Source organism: Macaca thibetana, chromosome 4, assembly GCF_024542745.1.
Source record: "Macaca thibetana thibetana isolate TM-01 chromosome 4, ASM2454274v1, whole genome shotgun sequence".
Classification (NCBI taxonomy): Eukaryota; Metazoa; Chordata; class Mammalia; order Primates; family Cercopithecidae; genus Macaca; species Macaca thibetana.
In genome coordinates this window covers 15,462,373-15,489,476 of record NC_065581.1, presented here as the reverse complement: position 1 = coordinate 15,489,476, position 27,104 = coordinate 15,462,373, and the positions used below count along the sequence as shown (strand labels likewise).

Genomic DNA, 27,104 nt, shown 5'->3' with positions numbered 1-27,104 from the left:
TCTAAAGGAAGAAGCCTAAAAATCACACAATTACTGAGAAACACGGAACAGAAACACGAGCCCCCTCTTCTCCCCAACAGCCCCTGAGAGGAAGATGCCAGGGTCGGGGGAGCCTGCACCTCCTGGTCAGGAGAGCTGGCCTCACGCAGTGATGGCCAAGAGGGCACTGAAACACCAGTGCCACCACAAGGCTGTGCAGGCTGCCCTCACATGGGGACGAAGGTCCCCAGATGGCAGGTAATGAGTCTTAGTGACCTTTGTACTAAACCTAGGCCTGGCCCAGGAATAAGCAGTTACCTTAAGTGGGGGTGGGGTGTGGGATGAAACTTCCCAAAGGCATCCAAACCAGCGGCTCTCAGCATCCCCTACAGGGCTGATGTAAACAGACCACTGGGCCCTACCCGCACAGCGTCCAAGTCAGAGGGTCTGGGATGGGGCTGAGAATGTGCGTTTCTAACCAGGTCCCAGGTGATGCTGTGCGCTGACCTGGGGACCGCGCTTGGAAGCACTGAATGAGGTATCAGTGAAGTTTATAAAAATCGAAAAGGAAAGAAGCCACTAAGACCTGTATTTCTCTATATGCCACCAGTTAAATACAGTCCAATCAAAGCCACAAATTCTTGGTAGGACATCATCTCTTAGAAGCCAGCCCCAGGGAGACCTCATTCTTGGAGCCAGGATCTCAGGCCCCATGAAGAGGCAGAAGGGAAGGCCCAGCAATCACACTCAGGCTCCTAAACCAGGAGTCACCCTATTAAAAAAAAAGTGGGACTGCCAGACAGGGTCTGGAATAAATAATGGGAAACCCTTTTGGAGAGGAAAAAAGCACCTGGCAATGATAAATTTAAAACAGACTTATAAAACCAGGGGTAAGAACAGACAGAAATATTCCCTGGTAAGTGCCATTAATCTGCAAGAGGAGGTATAGTGAGGAATGCAAATCTCCTAGTTTTAATTGTTCTTTCAAATGCTTCCACTAAAACCAAAACAAGACAAAACATTTAGAAAAACAAAAGCAAACAGTAAACTCCAGCTGGGGCTGATCTTTATTTCCAGCAACAAAGCCGGGGGCGGGGGTAGGGTCAGGAACCTCAGTGAAGGGCTCTATCTCGGGTTCAGACAGTGGAAGACAACACCTCTACAGTTGGCTCAGTCTCCTGTTAACCTGTAGGGGTGCAGTCTGTTTCACCCCCATTCCCAGCACAAGAGTCTCCTTAAGGAGACTGACTACACAATGCAGCTGTGATCATCTCTTCCTACAGATGGGGAATCGCCAGTCAAAATGGCAAACTCCAGACGGTGCCAGACATAACCAACTCCTGTGAGGTTCAGGCGTCAGCCACCACTACTTGCTGAGGTTTAGTTCAGTGTTTTCCAAACCTGGCACCCCTAAAACCCTTGGGGGAGCTTCAAAATAATGTAAAGCCCTTCCTTCTAGATTCTGTACTAATTGGTGTTTAAAAGCCCCAGATGGCTGTGTTGCCGCAAATCCATGCACCCTGCCCTTCCCTAACACCCCTGTGCAAATGCCAGAGCGCTATGTCTCTCATATTCTATCTGAAGTAAGAGTGTAAGGCCTTTGGTTCCATCCATTCTGGCTTCTCGGGGGCACCTGAGTTCATGGCTAGCAATGCTACAGGGAAGTAAATTTTCTACACAGCTGAATTCTATATATCACTATCTTCAATGGCAAAAGGAACACCTTATTTACATCTTTCTGAAAAACTAAATACTGAATTATTGGCAAGGTGTACATTCAAACAACTTGCTTTATAAGAAAATGAGTTGCACTATTTTCCTTCTTACTATTATAACAGTTATCTTCAACAGTATCCACCCAGATATCACACACGCACGCCCATGTAACAAGCTCAAAGACTAGACGGATCTCACCCACAACACAGAACAGCGAAGTTCAAACAAATAAATTACAAAGACTGAAAAGGGCAAGTGTTACTGGCTGTCTTCCCCCTCGACACCCGGAGGGTCCGTGTTCTAGGCCCACCACGAGAGGCCACAGAGGAGCTGACAAGCTAACACGCGAAGCAGTCGGCCCCCTCAAGCTGCTCCATGTGTCCTAAAAGGGAGAAATAAAACAGAACCAACAACTCAGCCAGCACCACCGTTGTGGGGAAACCCGGGACCCACCAATCTAACAAAAAGATACCCCTTTTCTTGGCCTGGACTTGTCTCTAAGGAGCCAACGCTTAATCAGTACAAAAGAAAACAAAAGAATGGAGGAAGGCATTGTCTTACCTTGCTATCGAAGGTCTCCCCCCACCCACCTCTATCTGTATCAATTAAAACCCCAGTTATGCAGCCAGTGCACTACAAGGAAGGTCACTGCTGCCCGTCCTGAGGGATTCCACGTAAGAGCACACACAAGAAGTCATCTGAGCTCGCTGAGGAATTAGCGCCGTGGTGGGCTACCGCAGGGCCCTCCACTGAATGACAATACATTTCAGCTGAGCGGCGCTTGAAGCTGCTCCTTCTCTCAGCTCTGTTGTGGATTTCTGGCTTCTCGGCCCATTGCCCCCTACCCCCAACCCAGCTCTGCAGAAAGTGAGGTGTCTGCAGCGTGTGCTCCTTGACCCACAGCCATCCGTCGCTCGTGTCTTTGATCCCAGGCACACGGCCATGAGGTATTAGAGCAACCCCTCCTAGTCATAAAAGAATGGTTTCAATTTAACAGGCAAGGTTGAGAGCATTTTCAAGTTACATTCAGCCAGATGAGTACTTGCAACAATATCTCATTCTTCTTGCACAAGGGATATAAGGTGAGAGATATGAAAGCCTGGGACATCAAACGTTCCTACCTTTGTTTTTAATAATGGAAATTCCATCTTAAAAAACTGTACCCGGTCCACACTCTGTGTGCTTGCTTTAAGAATATAAAATCCCTCCCCTCCACCCTTATTGGTTTTTCTCCACCTCACCATCGACACACACAATATTTAAATCAACTCAATATGATGACAGATGAAAAGGAGAAACATGCAGTTCCAAGGCAGAGCAGAAGATGAGAAATGACTCTGATGTTTTTGGTTAACTAAGCAAAAATGTTGTAGTCGCTCAAGATTACGATGCTGTCCTCAGTTCAACCTCAGATTCACTGGCACGCTCTTCTTTCCCACGAGAGGGAGCCGTTGAGCCGAGGCCTCTGCCAGCCTTTCAAAACAGAGCCAGAGCCCAGAGAGAGAAACAGTTGGTGGCTGGGTATAGTCCATTTGCACTTTCAAACTTGAATCAAAAACAAAGAGCCTGAACAGAAGCAAAATGCACTGGACAGACAGTGAGTTATGGAAGGGGAGGAGCAGCCTGCTCAAACACTGACCGCAGCAGCACTTGGGCAGGAGCCTTCTATCCAAGGCCAAGGGGAACATGCTCTAAAGAGATGCCTGGGTTCTACCAGGAAATCTAGATGTACCTACAACCTCTCCTCCCATTGAAGGCAATGTAAGTGAGTCACAAATACCACACCACCAGCAAGTGCAGTTCAAATGACAAAATGATGTCATGAGAAGAAAACTTTAAACATTTTTAAAAACTAATACGATTTTCTAGGTTTCCTTCTCGACAGTCGTATTTTCCAGAACTTTAAAAGAATATTCTCAATTCCTTGGCCCTCTCTGAATCTTACCAAGGCAGGACTTTTCTGCAACGCCTGTCCATTTTCATATGAAAACCTCTTCAGTGATGGTGGCCTAGCTCAGTGTAAGGTCCTGCAAAACCCGCGGATGAGCCAGTTGATCATTTTCTTCTCACACTCAGCCTCAGCATAAGAAATGAGAATCACATGTGGCCACATCTGGTCCAATATCCTGGCTTATAAACCACACAGATTTCTATACAAGTACAAAACCTGCTCATGACTCTCTTGGAAAACTAATACTTCAAAACCCTTGCTAGGAATAAAGCTCGTTTGTTGCACCATCCCCTAAACTTGTTACTTTCTGTCACCGCATGTAAGCAGATGTACTACTGCAGGAAAGCAACAGAAAAACACCATTTGCTCCTTGGCGAGACCCTTTACCAGACAACCAAATTATTACCCAGGGGCAATCCCAGCCCCGTGACAACTGCAATGTTTTACAGGCACATGCATTCCATGACACAGACAGCTCATTTGGTATTATCGAGAGTAAACGGTGGGTCAGAGCCCTCTCACCAAGAAAAAGGTGTATGCACTGGTGTGTTCTAACTCTCAGGTTCTAGGGACTCCATAAATGGCACACACTATCAGACAGTATTACCCAGTATGCAGGAGGGGAAGTGGTTTTAGACTCGGCAGACAGGTGTGTGCCCCTACACAGTTCATTAGAGCAAGCAGGGCAAAGGGACTTCTCAGCAGCACCCCCTAAAAATTATATCCCTCCACATTTCATACAGTCTCATTTATGCTTTCTTTTAAGCTGAACAATAACCAAAAAAAACTCCTAAATATCATATTTGAAATGAAAGATCAGAGTATCCTCTGGGCCCACATCTTTCATGCAGTTGAAAAGATGAAAGGTCACAGTCTAATCATTTGCATCAAGCAGTCACAAGGGAATCTACAATTTGCTTTTATTGACCTTATTTTCAGAGTATTTAACTAATAGGATCTGGAGGTTTGAAAATTTTCCTTTTATTTCTCACAATGTCCCTGTGCAAGGAGTTGGTAAGACTGGCTCCAAAAGAATAACAGGGCCCAGGAAGGTTAAATATCACATCTCAAGACTCATTGAAGGTCAGGGTCACAGCCAAATTAGAATCTGGAGCCATGGGTCATCCCATCTGGGCTGGTTAGACTGGAACAGGGAGGCAGGAGGAGAGGGAAGAGGGAGAAAGTGGGGAAAGGGTGACAGGAGAGGATCCCTGCCCTGCATGAGCATATGGCGTTACCTGCAAGGACTCTACCCTGAGCCCTGGAAGCAGCTGAGCTTCCCACACTAACTCAGAGGACTGCTGTGTGAGAGGCACCCCAGGACCTCTTTCCTGCACCTCAGATCCTGCACAGGGAACAGGTCACACAAACATGCCATGGAGCACGGAGGCAGGCAGGGCCATCCCAGGCTAAGGCGGTACTTGCTGTTCCTCCTCAGCTCTTTACGCTGTCCAACTGTGCTAATTCCTCTCATCCCCTTAACAAAGGGAAACCTTGAACTGAATGAAGGGCAAGTGCTGAGAGTGAGCTCTGACCAGCTGAGACGACAGGTGTATCCCACGCACCCCCGTTCGTGACCGCGCAAGAGGGTGTGTGCACCCATGTCTGTCCGTGCATGAGAATGTGAACAGTCACATGTACATGACTCAGGTCCTCTGCCACCCTTCATTCCTGCCTCGCCATCCCGAGGATGGGTTCTCAGGGCAGAAAGGCAAGATCTGGAAGCTCACCTGGATATGGCCTTAAGTTCTGATGTGGCCCATTAGAATTTTACCACAAGTAAACTCAAAAAACTCAAAAAAGCAAAGTGGGATGAATAGAAGATAAACAAAAACAAACAATCAACTTAACCCTACTCTAGGATCCTGGGAAAACAGGATGCAGTCACATGGTGTAATCACTGTCTTTCTTTCTCTCTGGGTTGCTTCTAATTCTGTTCTCTTTCATGAGCAAAAACCTTAGGTTGCAGAGTTCTGTACACGTCTCCCTCAGACCAAAAGCATTAGGAACAGGAGTGAAGAATCACAGACCCAGGACCAAAGCTCGGTGCGTCCCTGGGCTTTGTGCCTCCAGTGCTGACAATCGGGGGTCCAACGGTTGACAGACACCAGGTGAGCGCATGATATGGCCCAATTCCACACCATGGCTGTTGCCTCTGGGTAAACTGAGGTCTGTTTTGGCAACAGTGGCCAGTGTTTAATACATGCTAGGTGTGTGTGGACTGTGAAAACATCAATGTGGTGATGATTCTTGCCATGCCCACCTCCCCACCAACTGCATACTATTTGCTAGGTAAAGGTTCACGTGTGCATGCACACATACCTGTCTACCTGTGTGTGACTACAGTCACATGTTCACATTCAGAGAGAAATATCCACAACATCACCAAGAATGAGAAAGACCACCTCCACCACAAGATGAAGTCAAGTATGTTCACACCACAATAACCATGTACACAATGACCATGCTAGTCACTCTGCAACACGGCCAGCCAGGAAATCCCTTCTATCCCCTCCATAACTTCCTCTGAAGCTACTTTAAGGATCAGAGCCTCCAGTTTTTCTGGGGAAGATTTTAACACTGTATGTTTAACTCTGTGAGGAAAGCTCATCCATGATCCCATGACTCAGCGGATGTTAAAATGGAGTGGGGAACAGGAGCACGAGGAATCAGTGAAATGCCACCTGTCCCGGGGACAAGCCCTCAGCTGTGTGCATGCAGGAACCTGCCTTTATCCCCACTACTCATCCCTAGGGTTGTGAGAAATCAATATCCAGGAATGGGAACATCTGGACAGCAATAATGGCCAAGCCCTGAGGGATTCTTCAAAACTGCCTGACCAGGACTGGCATTTATCTGTGGCCCTCTTGGGGGCCAGGGGGCCAAGGGGGGCAGGGCGGGACAGGCAGGGGCAAGGAGGTGGTCAGGGTGGCATCTACCTGCACTCTGTGGATGCTACGGCCTGGGACTCAAATGCCTTCAGTGGAAGAGGTGCCACCCAGACACACCCAATTCCACAGACTGCTCGGCAGTGCACACAGCATGCACATATTCTGCTTCAAAGGCCAGGTGGTGAAATGGTAACTTGTCACATCAAAAAAAATGGAAAAGTAGACCAGGATCATCCACTAACAGAACTATGCCATTTGCAGGCCTATTTCAAAACCTAACCTGAGAAAAACATGTTCCCTGCCACTCTACCGCTCATGTGGAGCCCAGGGTGGGTGGGTGGGAGGGAGAAGGCTTAAGTAAGGAAGTGAGTGCCCTTTCTGGGTGAATGCAGTTGGTGAATGCACTGGCACCCCGGGATGAATGCAAATCCAACTGATGGATCTTCACAGAACAAAAGGTGCAGGCGCCTGCAGCCCGTGCAAACGTGTGCTCTGTCTCTCCCTGTCTTGCTTCTGAGCATCACTTCCTGCTTCTTGAGCCCTCTGAAGATGAATTTTGAGCTTGGTGAAGTGAAGTGGGAAACTGGGGTCTGGCACACATGTGGGCACCCCTGCCGGACTTTACCTGTTTCCGTAAGTCCTGAGCCGACCGATGCAGAGGGGGGTGGTGATGGTTGGCAGCGGGCCCCTTGGCCGAGGAACCCGTGGAGGGGGCCGCTGCGGGGTGGTTCGCTGAAGCCTGCTCCCGGCGGCTGTCAGCCCGGTGATCGCTGTGCTTCTCCTTCGCGGGAGTGGCCTCTTTGCTTTTGTGTTTTTGAACAGGTTCCTTCTCCCGTGTTGACCTGCTGGAACCATTGAAAACTAGAAAGGAAGGAGAAAACAAGAAAAAAGTAACTACCTTGACCACTACCACGCAAACTACTGATATGGTTTGGCTCTGTGTCCCCACCCAAATCTCATGTCCAGCTGTAATCCCCATGTGTGAGGGAGGGAGCTGGAAGGAGGTGACTGGATCATGGAGGCAGTTTTCCCCATGCTGTTCTCGCGATAGCAAGTGCATTCTCATGTTAAAAGTGTTTCCCACCTCACGCTCTATTCATTCCTGCTGGCACGTAAGATGTGCTTTGTTTCCCCTTCGCCGTCCCCAATGACTGTAAGTTTCCTGAGACCTCCCCAGCCTGTGAGTTCCTTTAACCTCTTTCCTTTATAAATTACCCAGTCTCAGGTACTATCTTTATAGCAATACCTATAAAGGTACTGCTATAAAGAATGGACTAATACACCTCTACTCCCTGAAGTCAAAAAGAATCAACCATCAAATGTCAGATGTTCTCAAAAACAAACAAACAAACAAACAAACAAACAAAACAGCCAGCACCTGAACGCAGATGATGGGAAGAAGCCTAAACATCAAGAGACAAAATTAAATTTAAAACCCTAACCATTAAGAATTTTGTGCTTTAGCTAAAACAATGGAAAAATCCATTCTTTAAAAACTCCCTACCAGAAAACTCCAGCACCCCTCAAAGTATCAACATCATGCCTGACGAAAAAGAACTTAAACTTTTAACACAGTCTCATTCCAAGAACGTGACCACCTGGAATATAAAGACAGGGGATCCAGAATAAGGAAGTATATTGTCAGCTGGGTACCGTGGCTCACGCCTGTAACCCCAGCACTTTGGGAGGCCAGAGCGGGTGGATCATGAGGTCAGGAGACTGAGACCATCCTGGCTAACATGGTGAAACCCCATCTCTACAAAAATACAAAAAAATATATATATATACACAAATATATATATATAGCCGGGCATGGCGGTGGGCACCTGAGGCAGGAGAATGGTGTGAACCCGGGAGACGGAGCTTGCAGTGAGCTTAGATCACGGCACTGCACTCCAGCCTGGGTGACAGAGAGTGACAAAAGGAAGGGAGAGAGGGAAGGGAGGGAGGGAGGGAGGGAGGGAGGGAGGGAGAGAGGGAAGGGAGGGAGGGAGAGAGGGAAGGGAGGGAGGGAAGGGAGGGAGGAAGGAAGGAAAAGAAAAGAAAGAGAAGAGAAGAGAAGAGAAAAAAAAGAAAAGAAAAGAAAAAAGAAAGTCTATTCTCAGATTTAAAAGAGATGCATTTTTTGAGGCCAGAGAGCTACTGCCATGCGTGGGTTGGGGGCAGAGCTGCTTTATCTGACATATCAGTGACAACAGAGATGAAGAAAGGGGTGATGGAGCTTTGAGCCAGATCCATTTTCTATTCCTAAATTCAACAACAGCAATAAAAGCTAATAGCTAATATTTCTTAAGTGCTTCCTATAAGCCAGGTGAACTATGCTAAAGCCCTGAAGTACACTGAGCCTCTGAATCCTCAGAACAACCCTACTGGACAGGACACTTACAGATGGAGGGGGTAAGTGCCTGGCACAGGCCATGCCACCTATCCCTGGCACATGAAGTCAGGCTGCCTCCCAAGCCCACCCCATCCCTCCCCAAACCCCAGGTGGCTACAAGTGAGAATTTCCAGTGTGCATGGTGCTTCCTACACATGAGGCAGAGACTTCAAAAAGAGAACAGGGATGCTCGGGGTTTCTACAGAAAATCAGAAATACCAATGTTATGGTTTATCCTTCTGCTTTACCGCCCCTCCCCATGGAATAAACGAGCCTTTCACATCCATTTCTCTGGAACCCACAGGCCTAGACTCCCCACAAACAGTCCAGACAGGGCCTGTTTCTTCAGGGAAGGAGGAAGCAAACCCTGCTCCTGGGTTGCTTTAGGCAGATCAGCAAGGGGAAGCTATAGTGATCTTTTAGCCATCATCCTGCCGGAGGGAGTTTTCAAAAGGTTACTGTGTCCACTCATCCATCCGGCACTCACTGGAGCAACTCCAGGCCATCCCCACCCCAACCAGGACTTGCAGAACTGGAGGCAGAATCCCCCACCCCAACAGCAGCAGATGAAAGGGAAAACTGTTCCTCCTTTGAACTGTAAATCTCTTCCTATTGGCTTGCAGAAGGAGAAATCAAATCTTTCCTCCTCTACACAGCTGAAAAACATCTTACCCATCTTTCCTTTTTGAAGACTCCCTTTTCCCCACCATTCAATCTCACATTGAATTTTAGGAGTCCTTTAAATTACATTAATGCCCTATAAACTGCAAATATCGTTCTGTTGCCATTTACTTTTCCATTTGCTGTGGTGCCAAATCTGCTAACAAATTTCAGTTTCTTACTTTAATGCTTAACGTATCCTTCTGTACATTTTCTCCCAGTTTTATTAAAGTATAACAATTAAAATGGTATGTTTACAGTATATGACCTTCTAATAGAGGTATAAAGTGATTATATCAAGCTAATTACCATATCCAATCTCCTTATACACTTTTGTGCTAAGAATATTTAAGATAAGCAACTGTGGAGTATACACTACATTATTAGTGACCAGTCACAAGGCTGTCCAGATCTACAGATTTTCTTCCTCCCCTCGAACCAACTTTGCACGCACCCTTTCATCAACATTTCTTCATTCCACCACCCATGCTTTCAAATGGTGAAATAATCTTCTAAGTTTCCTTCTAATTGTTTTATAATTAAACTGCTTGGATTTAATTCTTTAGTCCAATTGTCATGGTATAAGATGGAGATTTCACATTTTCCCTGTATGGATTGTCAGTTGCGAACCTTTATCTCAAAGTTTGTTCCAGCACCAGTGATGAATAGATTTTAAAATACTGAAGGAAAGACCAGGCCACGTCAAAATACGGGATACAATCCGATGTTGTACAAGATTCTACTGGATACTCTCAGTTACAGAGAAAATGGAGAGTTTCAAATGGTTGGCATTTATTCTAAGTCTAAGTAACTACCCATTGTCAGAAACCATCAATCATGCCCAAGCTGGCAGTATCTGTGCTAGCTTTCAAGACAAATTAAAAGCAACATCCGTAAGAAGTCATACTTCAATGTGATTAAAAATCAAGCCAAGGGAACATGAATCTAGGCAATTCTTGACTGTTCACCAATTTTCTAAAGCAGTGAACACAGCTTATTAAAATATAGCACAGGAAGTAACTGGTTTTTTTTTTTTTAAAATCTCCAATACTCCTCCATACTTCTCTGTGCTTTCTCCTGCCATTAAGACATGTCTCAAGGTGAGGCCTGCTATGAAGAAGCACCAGTTCTATAATTACTTCTCTTTATTCAGTTAACAAAATATTATTGTATAGGTTTGCCACCCTTCAAAACAGTATCTGCAGCTCATTCCCAGCTCTGTTGTTTGCAGCTGGGCAAGTTATCTAATCCTTAGTTTTCCCATCTACAGACTGGGGATAGCAGATGTTCCTGTAGGTAGAACATGTACCACAATGTCTGGGGTTCAGTAGGCACACAGTATTTGGGAGACATTATTACTGCATGTTTAAAAGCATCATCTCAGGTTACTGCACAATCAGATTGTGGGCAAATCTCAATTGCTTCATATCCCTCCCTGCAGAGTATAAAGAAGGCCTTCAATGCAGACAAACGCTGGTCTCAGTAAGACCCAATACAACCTCCTACTCCTCTGGGTCATTAACTAGTCCACACTGACCATGCCTGTTACATCTCCGACTCATGCCAGACCATGAATCAGAGTCTGGGGACAAAGTCCAGCGCAGCCAGGTGCCTCCTAACGCTTGCCAGTGTCACTTTCATGGGAAAAAGAGGAGCAGCAAATCACCTGCCTGAGCAAAAAGAAATACAACACTGAACACACCTCCCGGTTTTCCACCGGTGATGCGTGGCCAGATCAGTGGATCTCAAAGGAGAACACTGCACACACCTCCCGGTTTTCCACCAGTGACACGTGGCCAGACCAGTGGATCTCAAAGGAGAACAACACTGAACACACCTCCCGGTTTTCCACCGGTGACACGTGGCCAGATCAGTGGATCTCAAAGGAGAACACTGAACACACCCCCCGGTTTTCCACCGGTGACACGTGGCCAGATCAGTGGATCTCAAAGGAGAACACTGAACACACCCCCCGGTTTTCCACCGGTGACACGTGGCCAGATCAGTGGATCTCAAAGGAGAACACTGCACACACCTCCCGGTTTTCCACCGGTGACACGTGACCAGATCAGTGGGTTTCAACGGAGATTTCCAGACCCTTTAAGTGGACCTAGAAACCCTTGCAGGAGATCTGCTAGGGTCGAAGCCATTTCATAATAATACAAAGACATTATTTGCCTTTACAGTGGGGACACATCTTCACTGAAGGCACGGAAAATGGCAGGCTAACTGTAACGGAAACGCAACTCAAAACTACAATGAGATACACCACTTTGTATCGGCTAGGATAATTATCATACCGTGAAGATGGATAATGACGACTGATTGCAAGGATGTAGAGACACTGTAACCCTCACACACTGCTGGCAGAAATGCAAAATGGTTTCTCCTTTTCAGATAGTTCCTCAAAAGGAGAAACATAGGAGTTCCCATATGACCCACCAATCCCATTTCCAGGAATGTACACAAGGGAAATAAAAAATATGTCCACATAAAAACTTGTACACAAATATTCATAGCAGAATTATTACTAATTGTTAAAAATTGGGGGAAATCCCCGAAGATCCACATGATACTTATTTAGATAAGCATAAAGTGGTATATCTAGACAATGAAGTATTAGCCATAAAAAGGAAATGAAGTACTGATACATGCTACAGTACATTTAATGGGTATACTCTATGATGTGTGAATTATATCTCAACAAAATATATTTTTTAAATACAGGTGAAATCACCGGTACCTTAGCATAAACAAAGGCAATGGCACCAAACTACTGTACACTAATCTAATATGCATTTCATCCCTGCTACCATGGATTAGTAGCAGTTAAAAAAGAGAGCCAGTTTCACTTAAGAATGACCTTGATAAAGTCATATAAACAGTGAGTATGACTGAATCATGGCCCCTGAGCACATATACCTTGTGTGACAAAATGCTATTATACATAAAGCACTTCTCCTATATACAGAAATACAATGATCATCTCTAGGGAAAAGCACTTGTGTGACTGTGTAAGTTTTGGGGCTAGCCCCTTTTTTTCATAGGATGTTATTTTTACTTCAAGAAGGACCAACGCAATATAGTTCTTCGGACTTCGTTATTTGTAGTTTTCACTTAGTTACTACGTTTTTCCAAAAACGAACAAAGCAAGCCTGTCTATTCAAGGCAAGTAACTAATAGTCATTGCTGCCAATGACAGAATTCATGCTTTCAGGCAAAAATTAGAACTTCAGAAAACCAGTATCTGCCATCATGAGTTTGACAGAGATTCTTTGACGATGTACCCTTGTTCATTACCAAAGATGCTAACAAGAACTCAGTGAACCATTATTTTCAAATGAACAACACAGGCTATGCTAGAAAATAGCGCATGGGTTAAAGGTTCATTCAAAGAAAAAGACAAACCAATGGATATTCATCTAACAGTATGAAAAGTTCACTGATAAAGGTACAGATTCCCAGAGGAAATGACCTGTAGGAAACTACCACTTGTAGAGCCTGCTATCCTATCAAGTACTGAAATCATCTATGAAGGCCGTTTCCCATGTACATACATGTCTATCCCAAGCTGGTTTTCTTCATATACATCAACCAAACTATGTACTGCAACACTCAAAAGATGAATACAGAAGCAATCATAATATGGCTGTATCCTACTTAGTAAGACATTAACGAGATTAACAAAAAGGTCAAATAATGTAACTCTTAATAAGTGTTTGGTTTTAGACGATGATTATTTTTCATTACAGTGATACATCACTTGGCAGGGCAAGGCCAGTTGCTAAGCTGGGACTTTCACAGACAGTCCCAGAGTGTAACAGTGGTTAGCCAGCAGTATCTTTCTGATCTGAAAAAAACAGATCCTTCTTTGCAGTATCCGTACCTGAAACCAGATGCACAACTCTTTGGTTGTTATTTTGAGGTCACAAAACCTACTGCTCAGGAAAATACTATGGACAGCAGAACAATCCTAAAATACTAGGATTTTAGGAAAGGGGAACCGGATGGGTGAGGGAAGCAGGTGAAAGTTACATAATGAACCAAACTGGCTGCCCTGAGGACTTCAGCAAGGTACTCTACTAAACAATATTTTTATAAGATATCTGGAAACAGAAGAGTTTTCAAACATACAGAAATTAAAAACTGAATCAAATTAACTTTGATTTGCAAACAAAGAGAACGTTTTCAAGTAAACCCACTTTTTGTAACCATCATGCTGTTTTAGAGCGGCGATATGCCCAAATGGCAAACAAAGCCAGAAAGTCAAATCATGTGTTAAACGGGAAGTAAAGGGGGCAGGGGGAGGACTGGGCAACACCGACAGAGCCAAAGACAGGGTATATTTTGTACTCAACAGCTCATTAATTTTAAGTGTCGTGGGAACCTGCCAGTTTTACTCCTCCAAGTAATTATCTTTTGTCTTAATTTGTAAGATTCGAGAAAGGGAGAGAAGAGGAAAGGAAAAAAATATTCACTCTCACAGGGAAAGATTAAACCCTGTGAACATAAGAGAGAAAAAGACAGAAAGTTCGATGTATAGAAGTCCTCCACACACCGTCCCCAATTAAAAGAAATAATTGGACTAGTTTCTTTAAGGAGAGAAAAAAAGCATTCATCACTGTGAACCATATTAGGAAATTGTATTGTGCTCAGATACAAATAGCTTTACATTAATGAACACAGACAAATATATTGATTTGTATACACATACTCTGAAAGTTAAACGGCCTATAGAAAAGTGTTTTCACACCACGGCAGGCAAAATCTTTAAATCCAAAGGCTGTTATTTTGATTTAGGGTCACCTCATCCCTGAGAAGGTAAGATTTGCTCCCAGTGAGGGATGAAAAAGATATGGGCAAAAGAAGTTACTTTAGAAACATATTTAACAGCAATCCTGTAACAATTTGAAAGGTGGAGAGCTACACTTTCCTAGGGGAATTCACATCTATACCTCCAGGGAGCTTGTCCTAAACAACGTTCCCCAAAAGCTTTGTTCGCATATTTAGAAGCTGACACAAGTTTCCTGAAGAGACCCTCACGGAAGGTCTGAAAAACTGATCGTAAGGTTTTTAATACCCTCACTCCATGCACACTCTTGATTTTGATTTCTAGTTCTGCTCACCAACCCCATTTGGGCCTCAATTCCCTGAACTACAGACCAGCTGGCTGCTTCCTCTTATTCGCCCTCCAGGACTTGCTGAAGTATTTTGAATAAAGTATATAAGTGCTTTGCGTTCTTCAGAGAAAGGAGTTATGCAAATATAAGAAGGATGATCTTTTCGAAAGCTCTTGCTGCAATGGCAAAGATCCACACGTGAAAAAAAAAATTTTTTAGAGAAAGCTGACAAAGCTGGCCTTCTACTTTTACCTGTCTGCAAGCGCCACCCAGAACCAGATGCCCCTATCTTGCCAATTACCCATGCTAATAAAGGCACCTCATCCAAACACAAGAGGGAATCCTGATGTGTATTATTAGATTATTAGATGTGTATGAAACAGGAGTCCTTACTTGGCATCCAGCAAAAGTTATAAGATATCCTGGGATTATGCAATGTATGAGCTAAAATAATACAGTTCGGAAGGCCTAACCTCCTTGAAAGAGAAAAATCTAGACAAGGACCATTACAGAAAGTCAGCTGAAACATCTGCTAGCAAGGCAACAAGGGAAAAGAATGAACAGAAGACCCTGAAGATGGGACCGAATTAACCCCCAAATTAAAATACCTTCTTCCTGTCCACACCCCAAAACAAATGAAAGGGGAAAAAAAAAAAGAGAGAGAGAAAGAGAGTCACTGTAAATAAAGAAGAAATGTGTTAAGCAAGGGAAGAGAGATCCACCGCAAGTTTCTGATCTCAAGCCAGATATTTAAATGTACGCTTCATGTCATTACAAGGCATCCCTTACTTGGGCAAGACACAGACTCCATCAATTGGCTGGCATTAAATCCCTGTTACTGTACAAAAGCCACACTTGCTCCCTGGAGCCAGTTCAACTTTGAGTCACTATTGTCTGAAAACAATGGAATGTCTGCCAACCTGTGCCAACAGTTCAAATGGATTTTAATGTAGCATGTGTGAGTGCTGTAACCCGGTTTGCCCTGGGCCAAAACAGCGCACTAACTTAGCTACAGCATCCGCGGAAAACTAGGGAAAGCTGCAAGAACACAGCTTAGGTGAGCAAAAGCCCCATTATCACCTTGCCTCCAGCCAGCAGCTCACTCGCACAGGGAGCAAACGTCAACCTGGGATGCAAGAGACGGAACCTTCAGCTGGCTCTGTACTCCGAAACTCCAGTATCATAAGCAAATTCTACTGGTTTACAGGCTTTGTAAAACCCTTCTGGAACGTTCACACAATGAAATCTCTTTCACTTTGATCACAATTATAACAGAAACCTGGAAATAGAATGTTTAAAGCCAATCACATCTTCTTCCTTTTCTACAGAAGAACTTAAATTCTGTAATATTTTTCTCACCAATTACCTACCACTTGGTTGCCACTCTCCTCATGATCTACAAGTGTGAATGCATTATGTGCAGTGATGAAACAACAGACTTGGATATAACTGCCCTTTATGCAAATTTCTTACATACATTCCTGCTAACATACGACACTAAAGATTAAAAGGCCGTAAGATCTTTATGAGAATATAAAGGTCAGGACAACAGAAAGACCATAAATCAGGATGAATGGTTTTTGTCATTGAAAAATGGCTTCTTGGCCCTCTTGGCCCCAAAAGGCACTGAGGAAAGGACGGCAGACCTGATGATTACTAGCCCCACGGTCTGTGTGGGCATCAGCCGCTCTAAAATCTTAGTGTTAATGGCAAGGGAGGAACATCTGGACAAATGGCCTTATGGGGCAATGGGAAGTTGGTCTGCAAGGGTCTCATGCTTTATCACTGGCAAGAATCAAGGAAAGAGCACAGAACTGCAGGTTACACTCAGAAAAGGACAGCGTTAACTCCTAAAGAACAAACGAATAAAATGTTTCTGCAGTTTTGGGTTTCATAAAACCCTAAATCCGGCCAGGCACAGTGGCTCATGCCTGTAATCTCAACACTTTGGGAGGCGGAGGCAGGCGGATCACCTGAGCTCGGGAGAGCCACCTGGCCAACGTGGTAAAAATGCCGTCTCTACTAAAAGTACAAAAATTAGCCGGGTGTGGTGGTGGGCACTTGTAATCCCAGCTACTCAGGAGGCTGAGGCAGGAGAATCGCTCGAACCCGGGAGGCGGAGATTGCAATAAGCTGAGATCACACCACTGCACTTCAGCCTGGGTGACAAGAGCCAGACTCCATCTCAAAACAAAAACAAAACACTTAAATTCCAAAAATAAGGATTTATAACAGGCCAACCACATCTGAAGTCAGTGATAAGAATTCTGGCTCACCTTTGGATTTGAGGAAGGAATCTGTGACTGTTTACTACACACTGAGAGAGAAACACCCTTGAATATGCACATGCAGTTAGATCAGAATGCATCCCATTGACACAATTGATTATACAAGTCATAGGCAACTTGGTCGTTTTCAAAGTAAAAACATTAGCACGAAAAAAACACAGTCAGCCCTCTCTATCTGCATCCATGCCTAAGAGTAGTGTCCCCACCCTCACATATCCTCCCCGACAACACCAAGCAGCATTTTGAGTCAGGTATTAATAATATAATTTTACAAAGGAGGAAAACTAAAGCTTAAAGAGGCTAAATAACCAGCCAGACACAAGGCTAGAAAGAGGTATCAGAGCCAGGAGCTTCTCTTCCACCACCAGGTACACCATCTTCTAGCTGCCTGTCACAGAAAGAATTACAAAGGCAGGGCTATGCATCCCCCAACACTGAATTCATGGGGCACGGACCAGCTGTCCCGAAGGGTGTACCTATATCCCCCTAAGGCCCTACGTGGCCAGTGGAACAAATACTTTAGCAAAGCAAGAAGAAACAGAGAAAGAATGATAATCCTGACACAGGAATGATAATCCTGACACAAGACCTTCTACCACACAGAAACAGCTCACAACACAGTTCTGGTGAGGTTGATAAAGTCACAGCACTCAAGGGTAATAGCTGACTCTTTGACAGTCCTTATCGTGTCCCAGGCATATGAGATACATAAACTTTCTCGGGTTTTCTTAGCAATTATAAGGTTGTTCCCGGCACCGGATCTTTTCAATCACATTACGTTAATAATATGCAACACGGCAGTTTCCAACATTAACTGTTGTAACATATATCAATTCACTTAGTTCTTACCAAAACCTATCATCTCTTCTTTAGAGATAAGAAAACTAAAACAGAAACATTCTAAGGTTGCAGGCACAAGTGTGTCAGTGCTGGAATCATGATGCTCTGAACCATTCTACCAAATAGCCTCTAAGGAACACTGCCCTAAATGTGTAAAGGGGGTGGTTAGAAACATACATTGCATAATTGGTTTCCACATGCATGACTGCTCTAAAAACAAAACAAAACAAAAAAAACTCACATCCCATATTCCAACCTTTTGGAATAGTCACTTGCCTCAACAGGAAAAATGGAGCTACCAGAGGTTAAAAAGAGGTAAAAAGGATGTCACATGAGAACTGCGATTGGGGGGGAAGGAAAAAAAAAAAGCATTTGTCTGTTAGGGAGTTTCTGTCCCCACTGAACATAGCAGGGCTATGGCGAGCTCCTGACCCTGATGTACGACGCCCCCCAAACCACCCCAGACAAAGAGAGGGCTCGATGCCCCTCAAAGGCAACCACAGAGCAGAAATGTGATAAACTCATCCAAATGATTGCTTTTTGGCCCTTACACAACATGCCCCCGGTGTGAATCTAAAAGCAATTAAATCATTCCAGCTGGGAGGCCAATGACATGTTGTTTAAAAAGTCTTCTGAGAAATATCCCTCTTCAGAAAAAGATGTGCACAAAAGAAACAATAGCCACTCTTCTTCCTTCCATTTTTTAAGTAATAAAAAGCATTTAAAAAATATATATGCAGCTGATTTAGCAACAAGCCTTCACCAAAGTCTCCTCCACAAAGGACTGAGAAAAGCCAAGGCAAATTCATTCCAAAGGCATTTATTAATTCTTCTAGTCTACCTCACTTACCCCCTGGAAAAAATAACCAATTATGAGAGCTTAAGAAAAACCTAGGCATTTCAAATATCAACTTGTAATATAAATAGCCACAAAGCAGTGTTTTGATTGTGTTGTTTGGTTTCCAAACAGTCATTACCTAAGGGCTCTATTTTTAGAATCATTTGAGATTCTGTATATGTACGAGTATTTTGAAACTCTGATGTGCTATTGAAATAGAAGTTGCTGGAAGCATTGTTATTGTAACCCTTGAGTGCTAACCCAAGGTTAAAAGCTCATGTGATGCTGTCCAAATCATTTCAGATTATGTATTTTAATAAACAAATCCATTTCCATTAGGATGTTCAGTGGATTATAAATGAGCACATTAGAGTCCTGTGTAATGTTTGCAAAACAAAACATCTGCCTGGGGACAGCAGGCTCTTGCAGGAAACTACTGGCATCAGGACTCCTGCTCCAAGGAAGAGGAGTACGGCCTCAGGCCCATGTGGAAGCTGATGGCAGGACACTGTGGATGGTGTGTGTGTCCTCTCCTGCCACCTCTGCCATGAGGCCAGATGTCCTGGCTCCATGCCCGGAGCCACTCTCCTCCTCTGATTGTGGAGAAACAAGATGAAACAGGACACCCCTGGCAGTCTGGGTTCTAGGTTCTTTAGCTAGCAGTTGAAATAAAGCTGTTCTCCTTGAAGTGTGGCCTAATTAAAATTTTGGCCAAATTCGCCTTGGTAGTAAAGCACCAGTTTTCCACACTTTGTTTTCTGTGTGTTTATTTCTCCACATTTCAGCAGGGGTGATCCCTCTGGGGAGGATACAGATGTTGCTAGATTTCCTGACACGCCTCAACAGCTCGAGCATATAGAATAGGGAAAAGCACAAATCTGGTAAGAGAAATACCCTGTAATGGAGAATCACAAAAAAACCAGCTTGCTCTCCCCTTTCTCTTGTGAAAGATTCAACAATTCTGAGCAGCTGCTTGAATACACAATTGTGATGCCCTCACCCAGGTTCTTCCTGCTAGAAAACCTATTTTCACACCTGCGCCTTCTTCACCCAAGTCAGGAACCAAAAGGACATGAAGATCATCTGCCTCTACATTTTAATGTTTTCTAAAAATGAGGGCGTATAACTGAGGTGTGAGGAAGGAAGACTGAGCTCACCTTCTTAACTATATCCAAACTGTTCTTTCCATGCAGCCAGAGAACTTATTTTCATCTAAAGCACACCTTATGTTGTGCTTCTATTCACCAAGAGCACTCAAATATCAGGGAACAGGGGTAAGGGCAGAGCATCACAGCTTCCTGAGGTCACAGGTACAGCACAGTCTGGCTCAGGTGCCTTGTCTGGTGGCACAATGTGGGGCTAGTGGGTTTATGTTGAAGAACAGGTGGTAGGCAATTATGCAAGAGAAAATGCTAGTTCCAGGGCTGAGCCAGGATCTGGGCCTCCCTGGCAGTTCCACAGCACCTGATGTGGCCTGAGATGTGGTGCTCTCCAGGACTCTTTCCTCTGTCTGAGTCTCTTTCCTCTGTCTGTTCAGAAGATGCCTTTTTCAGGTTCAGAAAATTGCTAACCTCTTTTCTGACAGCACCTGCAGAGCTCCAAGCTTGATTATATTTGCAAGACACTGGTGCCTGTTTGCCTTTTTATTGTGAGGAACCCTCTGTAGGAAGATCTGTTTCATTTTATCTTTTTTTTTTTTTGAGATGGAGTCTGGCTCTGTCGCCCGGGCTGGAGTGCAGTGGCCGGATCTCAGCTCACTGCAAGCTCCGCCCCCCAGGTTTATGCCATTCTCCTGCCTCAGCCTCCCGAGTAGCTGGGACTACAGGCGCCCGCCGCCTCGCCCGGCTAGTTTTTTGTATTTTTTAGTAGAGACGGGGTTTCACCGTGTTCACCAGGATGGTCTCGATCTCCTGACCTCGTGATCCGCCCGTCTCGGCCTCCCAAAGTGCTGGGATTACAGGCTTGAGCCACCGCGCCCGGCCTATTTTATCTTATGTCACATTTAAATAGATACTCCCTTTGATGACTGACGGATACCCATAATGAAATCTCATTATAAGAAATTTCTAGGAATTCTGCTCTAAACTTACAGAGACATGGACCTCAGTGAACTTCTGCAGAAAAGAACTTTTAGCTGCCATGGGAACTGTTGCCAAAATTTGGTCTGTATTTATTAACACATGAAAACAAAGCTCTAGGTGATCCCAGCAGTCTGGACCACTTGGAGGATTCTTGTGTAAACCACTGGTGTCGACTGGGATTGGTACTGACTTTCAACAACTCAACCTCTGATTAGAGGATGCAACAGTACACCAGTTTTCCTAAGGGTTATAAGAGAATGAAGACAAAGTATAGACAGCAATGTGAATGGGGTTGAAGACAGGATGGAATATAAATATTTTAATCTGGACAAGTCACTATTATCTCAGGGAAAGAAGAATGGATTACAGGGACGAAATTTTAGATGGGAACCTTCACCCAGCTGAATAGTGATCTTGGAAATGTCATTTTCCTTGAACATATGACAATGGCTGGCATCCACCATTAGAGATCTGAATGGCTCTACTGTTGCCCATGATACAGCTTCATTGTTTCCTTATGCTGGGATATAAATGAATCAATGAATGGACACATGAATGCTAATCTACTCTATCATGCTGATTTCACAGAAGTAGAAATTAAGAATCAAAGAAGCTAAGTAAATGCCTTGCCCAAGAACACACAGCTAACAAAACAAGTAGCTAAAAACAGGCATGCAACTAAGTTCCTGATGACTGTTCAATGGTGGCAAAGACATTCCTAGGAAATGAACAGACAAAAATAACAACAAATATGCATATTGAGCAACACAGCATTATCTAGAAATGGCTGCGGAAGTAGCAATGTTGGGCATGAGAATATTCCACAGCTGAGAATGTTTAATTTTGAAAGAATGCTACACTTTGGTTTTCATCAATTTTGGATGAGATGATCAATAATTTCCTTCTCTGCTGTTGAAAACAATAACTTCAGAAATACTCTTACGTTCAATTAGTACCTCTTGCCTGAGGGATTACTCCCAACGTCACAAGTGTTTCCTTTAATAAACTGACGTCAGCTTGTTTCCTTGTCATCCATCTTAATATAACAGCGGATGTAAAACAGACTGGGGAAGGTAGCACAGCTAGCCAGCTACGGAGAGCTCAGTGTTTCTCTACAATACTGCCTGAACCTGAGGCTGACATTAGCTTTCTTCAAAGCTGACTTTGGTTTCATGAAACCAGCATGTTCCCCTGGGTCATCTGAAATCGGAGGAGCATTCCAAGGGGCCTGTATATTACTAAGCTGGCTTTATTCCATTCCCTCCACTGGCGTCAGAAGGAATCACTGACATCCTGTGGATTGTTACTCTTTGCCTTCCAAGGCCATTCAAGCCATGTGGCAACAGCAGGAAGGACTCCGCAGAGACCTATATCCCAGGTAGTGGCTTGTGGGGATTTTTTCTTTTCATATGACTTCACAAAAGACTTGGTACTCAGATGCCTACAAAGGGACAACAAATACACAAAACCCATAAACATACACAGAAACTACAAAATGTCTTTCTTAATGGAGCCCCAACGATCACTGGAGTATCTAAGCTGCTTACAGCCAACAGCCCCTGCCCCACACCACCCCACCTTAAGGACCTTGGTATATGGGTGTGAGTTGGGTGGCAGGACACAAGGGCTGGGGGGGAGCGGCACACACACACCAGAAGACAAGGGATACAAGTCACCCAGGTAGCATCACCAAGTGACAGGGAATGACAAGAATGAGACACCGAAACCTATTTCATCAGGAGAAACACACGGATAGACCTGATTGTCTTCCGACATTTCTGACAGATGTGCCAGGAGACATCATATCCCATTAGCTCCTTGTGGGTAGATCCTATTGCCGTGTTCATCTGTGCTATCTTCCAGAATGCTTAGGTAAGCACAGGGGCTTACATTTTTCTCATTTACACAGAAGTTAATCTTATTTGATTTAGGACAGAAAAGGTAACTCCATAAATGGTTAACATCATTCACCATTGTTAATATGGCAAAGATTCTATGATTATGTTTCAGCACTCATCACAATAAAATGAGTTTGAGCTCTCTCCAAATCCTCTACAAATACAGCAATTTCGAGAACATGTAAACATGAAATCTTTCCTAACACTTACAGGTATTCAGACTTGCTAAAAACTCACAAATTCTGTAGGAAAAATTCTAGCAGGGTTGGTTTCATGCTTGTGTCTCTTTGACTTGCTTGGTCTTTTGAACACCCCATAGGAAATGGAATTTTTCTGACCAGGTTAAGATCTAAAAAATGCCCAGGGGTAGCAATAAAAAAAAACCTCAGACTAAGATTAAAACTTCCCTACGATGCTGCTGAAGAGCAGTGAACTAAATGGCAGAGGACATGCCAGGAAGTGAGTGCCTGCTCCAGGAACCAGCAGGCCTAACAAGACTGAACAGGGAAATGGCTGGGGACTTCGGACAACAGAATGGGACAGCAGGAAGGACTGCAGTCTGGACAGATCTAAATACAGGTCTCTTGGGCCTATAAGAATTCCCCCATCAAACTTCCCCTGAAGTTTAGATGAAGGCAAACAGATTGCACAGCCTCATGGATTCTCCCAAGATGGAAGTTCTGGGACTCTGCTGGGTTGAAACCAAAGAAAACCCATTCACAACTCAAATACAACATAATCAAAATGGTAGAAGCTTGGAGGTTGGGGACAGGGCTAATCACAGATGATGTCAATCTAACTAAAGCTATAAGCCAGCTGCTCAGGGATGTGAGAAGGGCCTTTCAGTTTGGTTATCTACAAGTCTCAGAAAAGGAAGCACAGAAAGGTTTATAAGTTTCAGTAGAGTTAGTCCCCTGCCTAAACCCAGCTGGTATGGGTATGCTTCCTGCAGCTCCTCTATCTGATGCTGTGACTCTATTGTAAAAGAAAGGACGACAGAAGAGACAGGGAGGAAGAGAATCAGGAGGCAGGGCAAGGACACAACTCAGAAAAGGCAGTAGGAGGTGGGTGTGTCAGTGCTTACCCAAGATCACTCATTCCACCTAGTCCTCCCAGCCTGCAGCCAGGATACACACTATCCTACATCAAAATTCATTCGGGGACAACAACATCCCAACAATGTTTCTGGAAATATCTGAATTAACAAGTATTAAAAAAAATTTTTTAATAAAAAATGGAAAAGTAGAATCTCCTAAGATTTTTGAAACTCAGAAGTTTATCTGTGTAAATGCATACAGATATGTATCTACAGATAGTTACACTTTCCTTGACTCCTAGTGGCAATGACAGTGGTCAACGTAGAATCATTATGCCCTCCTTTAGGTGAGAGCTCAGCCTATCCTGTCACCCTCATTCTATCCCCTTCTTTCATACACTCCATGTAACATGCTGCCAGATAGTCACTGCCCCTGCACATAACTAAGATCCATGCAGATGATGATTATTAACATTAAAAACTGAATCCATGAGAAAAATCAGCATGTGAATCCCATGTCTCTACATCAAGCCCAAACACTCTGGAAAACAAAGGAGTTAGGGACCCCAGTGCAACTGTACTAGTATACACAGGATTAACAACTGATCAAGACGTCAGATAAATTCACCTGGGTCTTTCCAGGTCACCAAAGAGTAGACGTCCACACTAGCGGAACAACAGGCAACAGTCCCAAGTACAGGCATTATTCTGCATCACTCTGTTTGCGGTATTCTTCCTCCTTAGAAATTACATCTGTACACTAATACCTGTATTACAATTTACATATGCAGGTCTCTTCCAACCATTCCGATGCCCTGATGACTACAGCTGCAAGTAACAACCTTTTCCCACAAGGTTAAAATGTGGTTACATTTTGTATTTACCCCATCTCCCCAATTAAACCTTAAAAAGACGTCGCACCCTCTACTATGCATACGTGTCACCTAAACACAATCAAAAGCAAGAGGCAAGCCAGATGAACAATTGTTAAGTGGACAGAGCGGAAAGGCCCAACAATAATGAAAGCTAGACAGAGATTTCAATCATGTCTAAGCTGTGCTTGTCCTGAGCCTCTACTTCCCAGTGAATCCAGAAGGCAAATGACGGTTCAGTGCACAGGCACCAAGGAGAAAAATGAGCAGCATTCCTTTGCCTCCATCACTTACAGACAGCACTGATTTTCTGCCATTTGTAGGCAAGGCTTCTCTATCTTACAGGGTCTCAGTGGGTCCTAAGTAAAATAAGTCTAGTGGAGTAGCTGACAGAAGGGCAACAGAAAACAGCCATACCTCCTGACTCCCACTCTCTTTGCTTCCCTCCTCTTTCTTTCTTTCCTTTTTTTTTTTTTTTTTTTTTTTTAAGACAGAGTCTCTCACTCTGTCGCCCAGGCTGGAGTGCAGTGGCACAATCTCGGTTCACTGCAACCTCCGCCTCCCGGATTCAAGCAGTTCTCCTGCCTCAGCCTCTCAAGTAGCTGGAACTACAGAGGTGCATGCCACCATGCCCAGCTAATTTTTTGTATTTTTAGTAGAGATGGGGTTTCACCATGTTGGCCAGGATGGTCTTGATCTCTTGACCTCGTGACCCACCTGCCTCGGCCTCCCAAAGTGCTGGCCACCATGCCCAGCTTCTTTCCTCTTTTCTTACACTTATTCCCCAACTCAGTGCAATTCCAATTAGTTCAGGGCTACCACTGTGCTGCCTCTGAAATCACTCATTTTTATACCTATTCTACATCCTCCAATGTCTACTGGACAACCAATGTTTAGTAACCCTTGTTACTTTGGTCAGGGAATTGCCTACAATTACAACCTCACTGTGCATTTCCCCTTCTTCAAGTTATCTCCCTTTAAGAAGTCCTCATCACCGATGCCAGCTTTATGTTTTCGGGGCACAACTCCATTTAGGTCACTTCTCTATTGAAAACCACTAGGCGGCTGGGCACAGTGGCTCACGCCTGTAATCCCAGCACTTTGGGAGGCTGAGGTGGGTGGATCACGAGATCAGGATATTGAGACCATCCTAGCTAACACGGTGAAACCCATCTCTACTAAAAATACAAAAAATGAGCTGGATGTGGTGGCGGGTGCCTGTAGTCCCAGCTACTCGGGAGGCTGAGGCAGGAGAATGGCATGAACCTGGGAGGTGGAGCTTGCAGTGAGCTGAGATCGTGCCACTGTGCTCCAGCCTGGGCGACAGAGTGAGACTCCATCTCAAAAAAAAAAAAAAGAAGAAGAAAGAAAGAAAGAAAAACCACTAGGAGCTTTCTATAGCCAACTTATTCATATAAGACGAGTTTCCTCGCTGTGATACCCAAGCTTTTGCTCCTGCCTTTTCTCCTCCTCCTCCTCCACACTATACACGCAAGGGGAAAATTAGTCCACTTCAGAATGGATGTGCAATTCCATAGGAGGAATGATAGTCTTCTTCCTACACCGTAGCTACCTGCCAAAATCACGTTAGTAATTAAAGGGGGGCACAGGTATTGTTTCACCAAATCTTGACCATCCCCATGTAGATATGGTCTTTTCCTGTTCCGACGCCTGTTCATCTGCAGTTCTTATAGAATTTACCATCATCTCCACAACATCAGAGTATCTGCGCTCACCTAGAACACCCTGGACCACACTAAACTATACTAATAATCCCTTTGCCCATGAAGTATCTGGCCCTGGAGAAGCACCCAGAACGAGCTTTGCCTTCATCTCATCTCTTCTCAGCAGAGGCTCTCTTCCAGCTCTCACCAGGCGCTTTAGATTTTTTGTTATCCAAGTTCAACGGTGGACCTACCATGCCCGTTGTGAACATGTTTGTGGGTTTTTCCTTTCCTGGGGGTCGACTGGCATGAAGATGAAGCATTGTTGGTGGCTGTTTTGACGTCTTCTGTCTCATCATCTTCCTCCTCGACTTCCTCCTCATCCTGAGAGCTTCCGAAATACACCATGCTGTTGGGCAGCGCAGGAGAACCTGGTGGAATAAGAAAAATAGCTCATAAACACAGGCCTTGACCCTCACCCTTTCCGGAAGGAATACCACAATGAACACTAAACCTAAAGCCTCAAAACTGAGGAGAAAAAACAAAGCAACTGATCTCTACTGCCATTTTAAATTTATTTTTCAAATACTCCCAAGATCATCTGTGCCTTTTGAACGTATTTCAAGCAAAATCCCCCAGCAGGAAGAAGATGCAAAACAGAACAAATCAGGATTTTTAAAATCGCATCTAAATATCTCTTGAGAAAAAAAAAAAAAACACCTCCAAGGATGGAACAAAAAAATAATAAAATAAAAACACCTACCCACGGCTGAGGAAGGAGATTACTCTAAATTAATAGACTTAAAAAAAAAAAAAAAAAAAATTGGCCGGGCACGGTGGCTCAAACCTGTAATCCCAGCACTTTGGGAGGCCCAGACAGGCGGATCACGAGG

General features: G+C 44.3%; 1 protein-coding gene across 4 annotated transcripts in view; it reads right to left on the bottom strand.

Annotated features, from left to right (window-relative positions):
• The window catches only part of JARID2 (jumonji and AT-rich interaction domain containing 2), a 280,860-nt gene that overhangs the window by 28,896 nt on the left and 224,860 nt on the right, over positions 1-27,104 (bottom strand). For all 4 annotated transcript variants that reach the window (XM_050788023.1, XM_050788025.1, XM_050788026.1 and 1 more), the window contains 2 exons: positions 26,466-26,642; positions 7,163-7,398 (listed from right to left, as the gene is read on the bottom strand). In XM_050788023.1, coding sequence (XP_050643980.1) covers positions 7,163-7,398; positions 26,466-26,642 — 413 coding nt within the window. The remainder of the gene's footprint in view (positions 1-7,162; positions 7,399-26,465; positions 26,643-27,104) is intronic.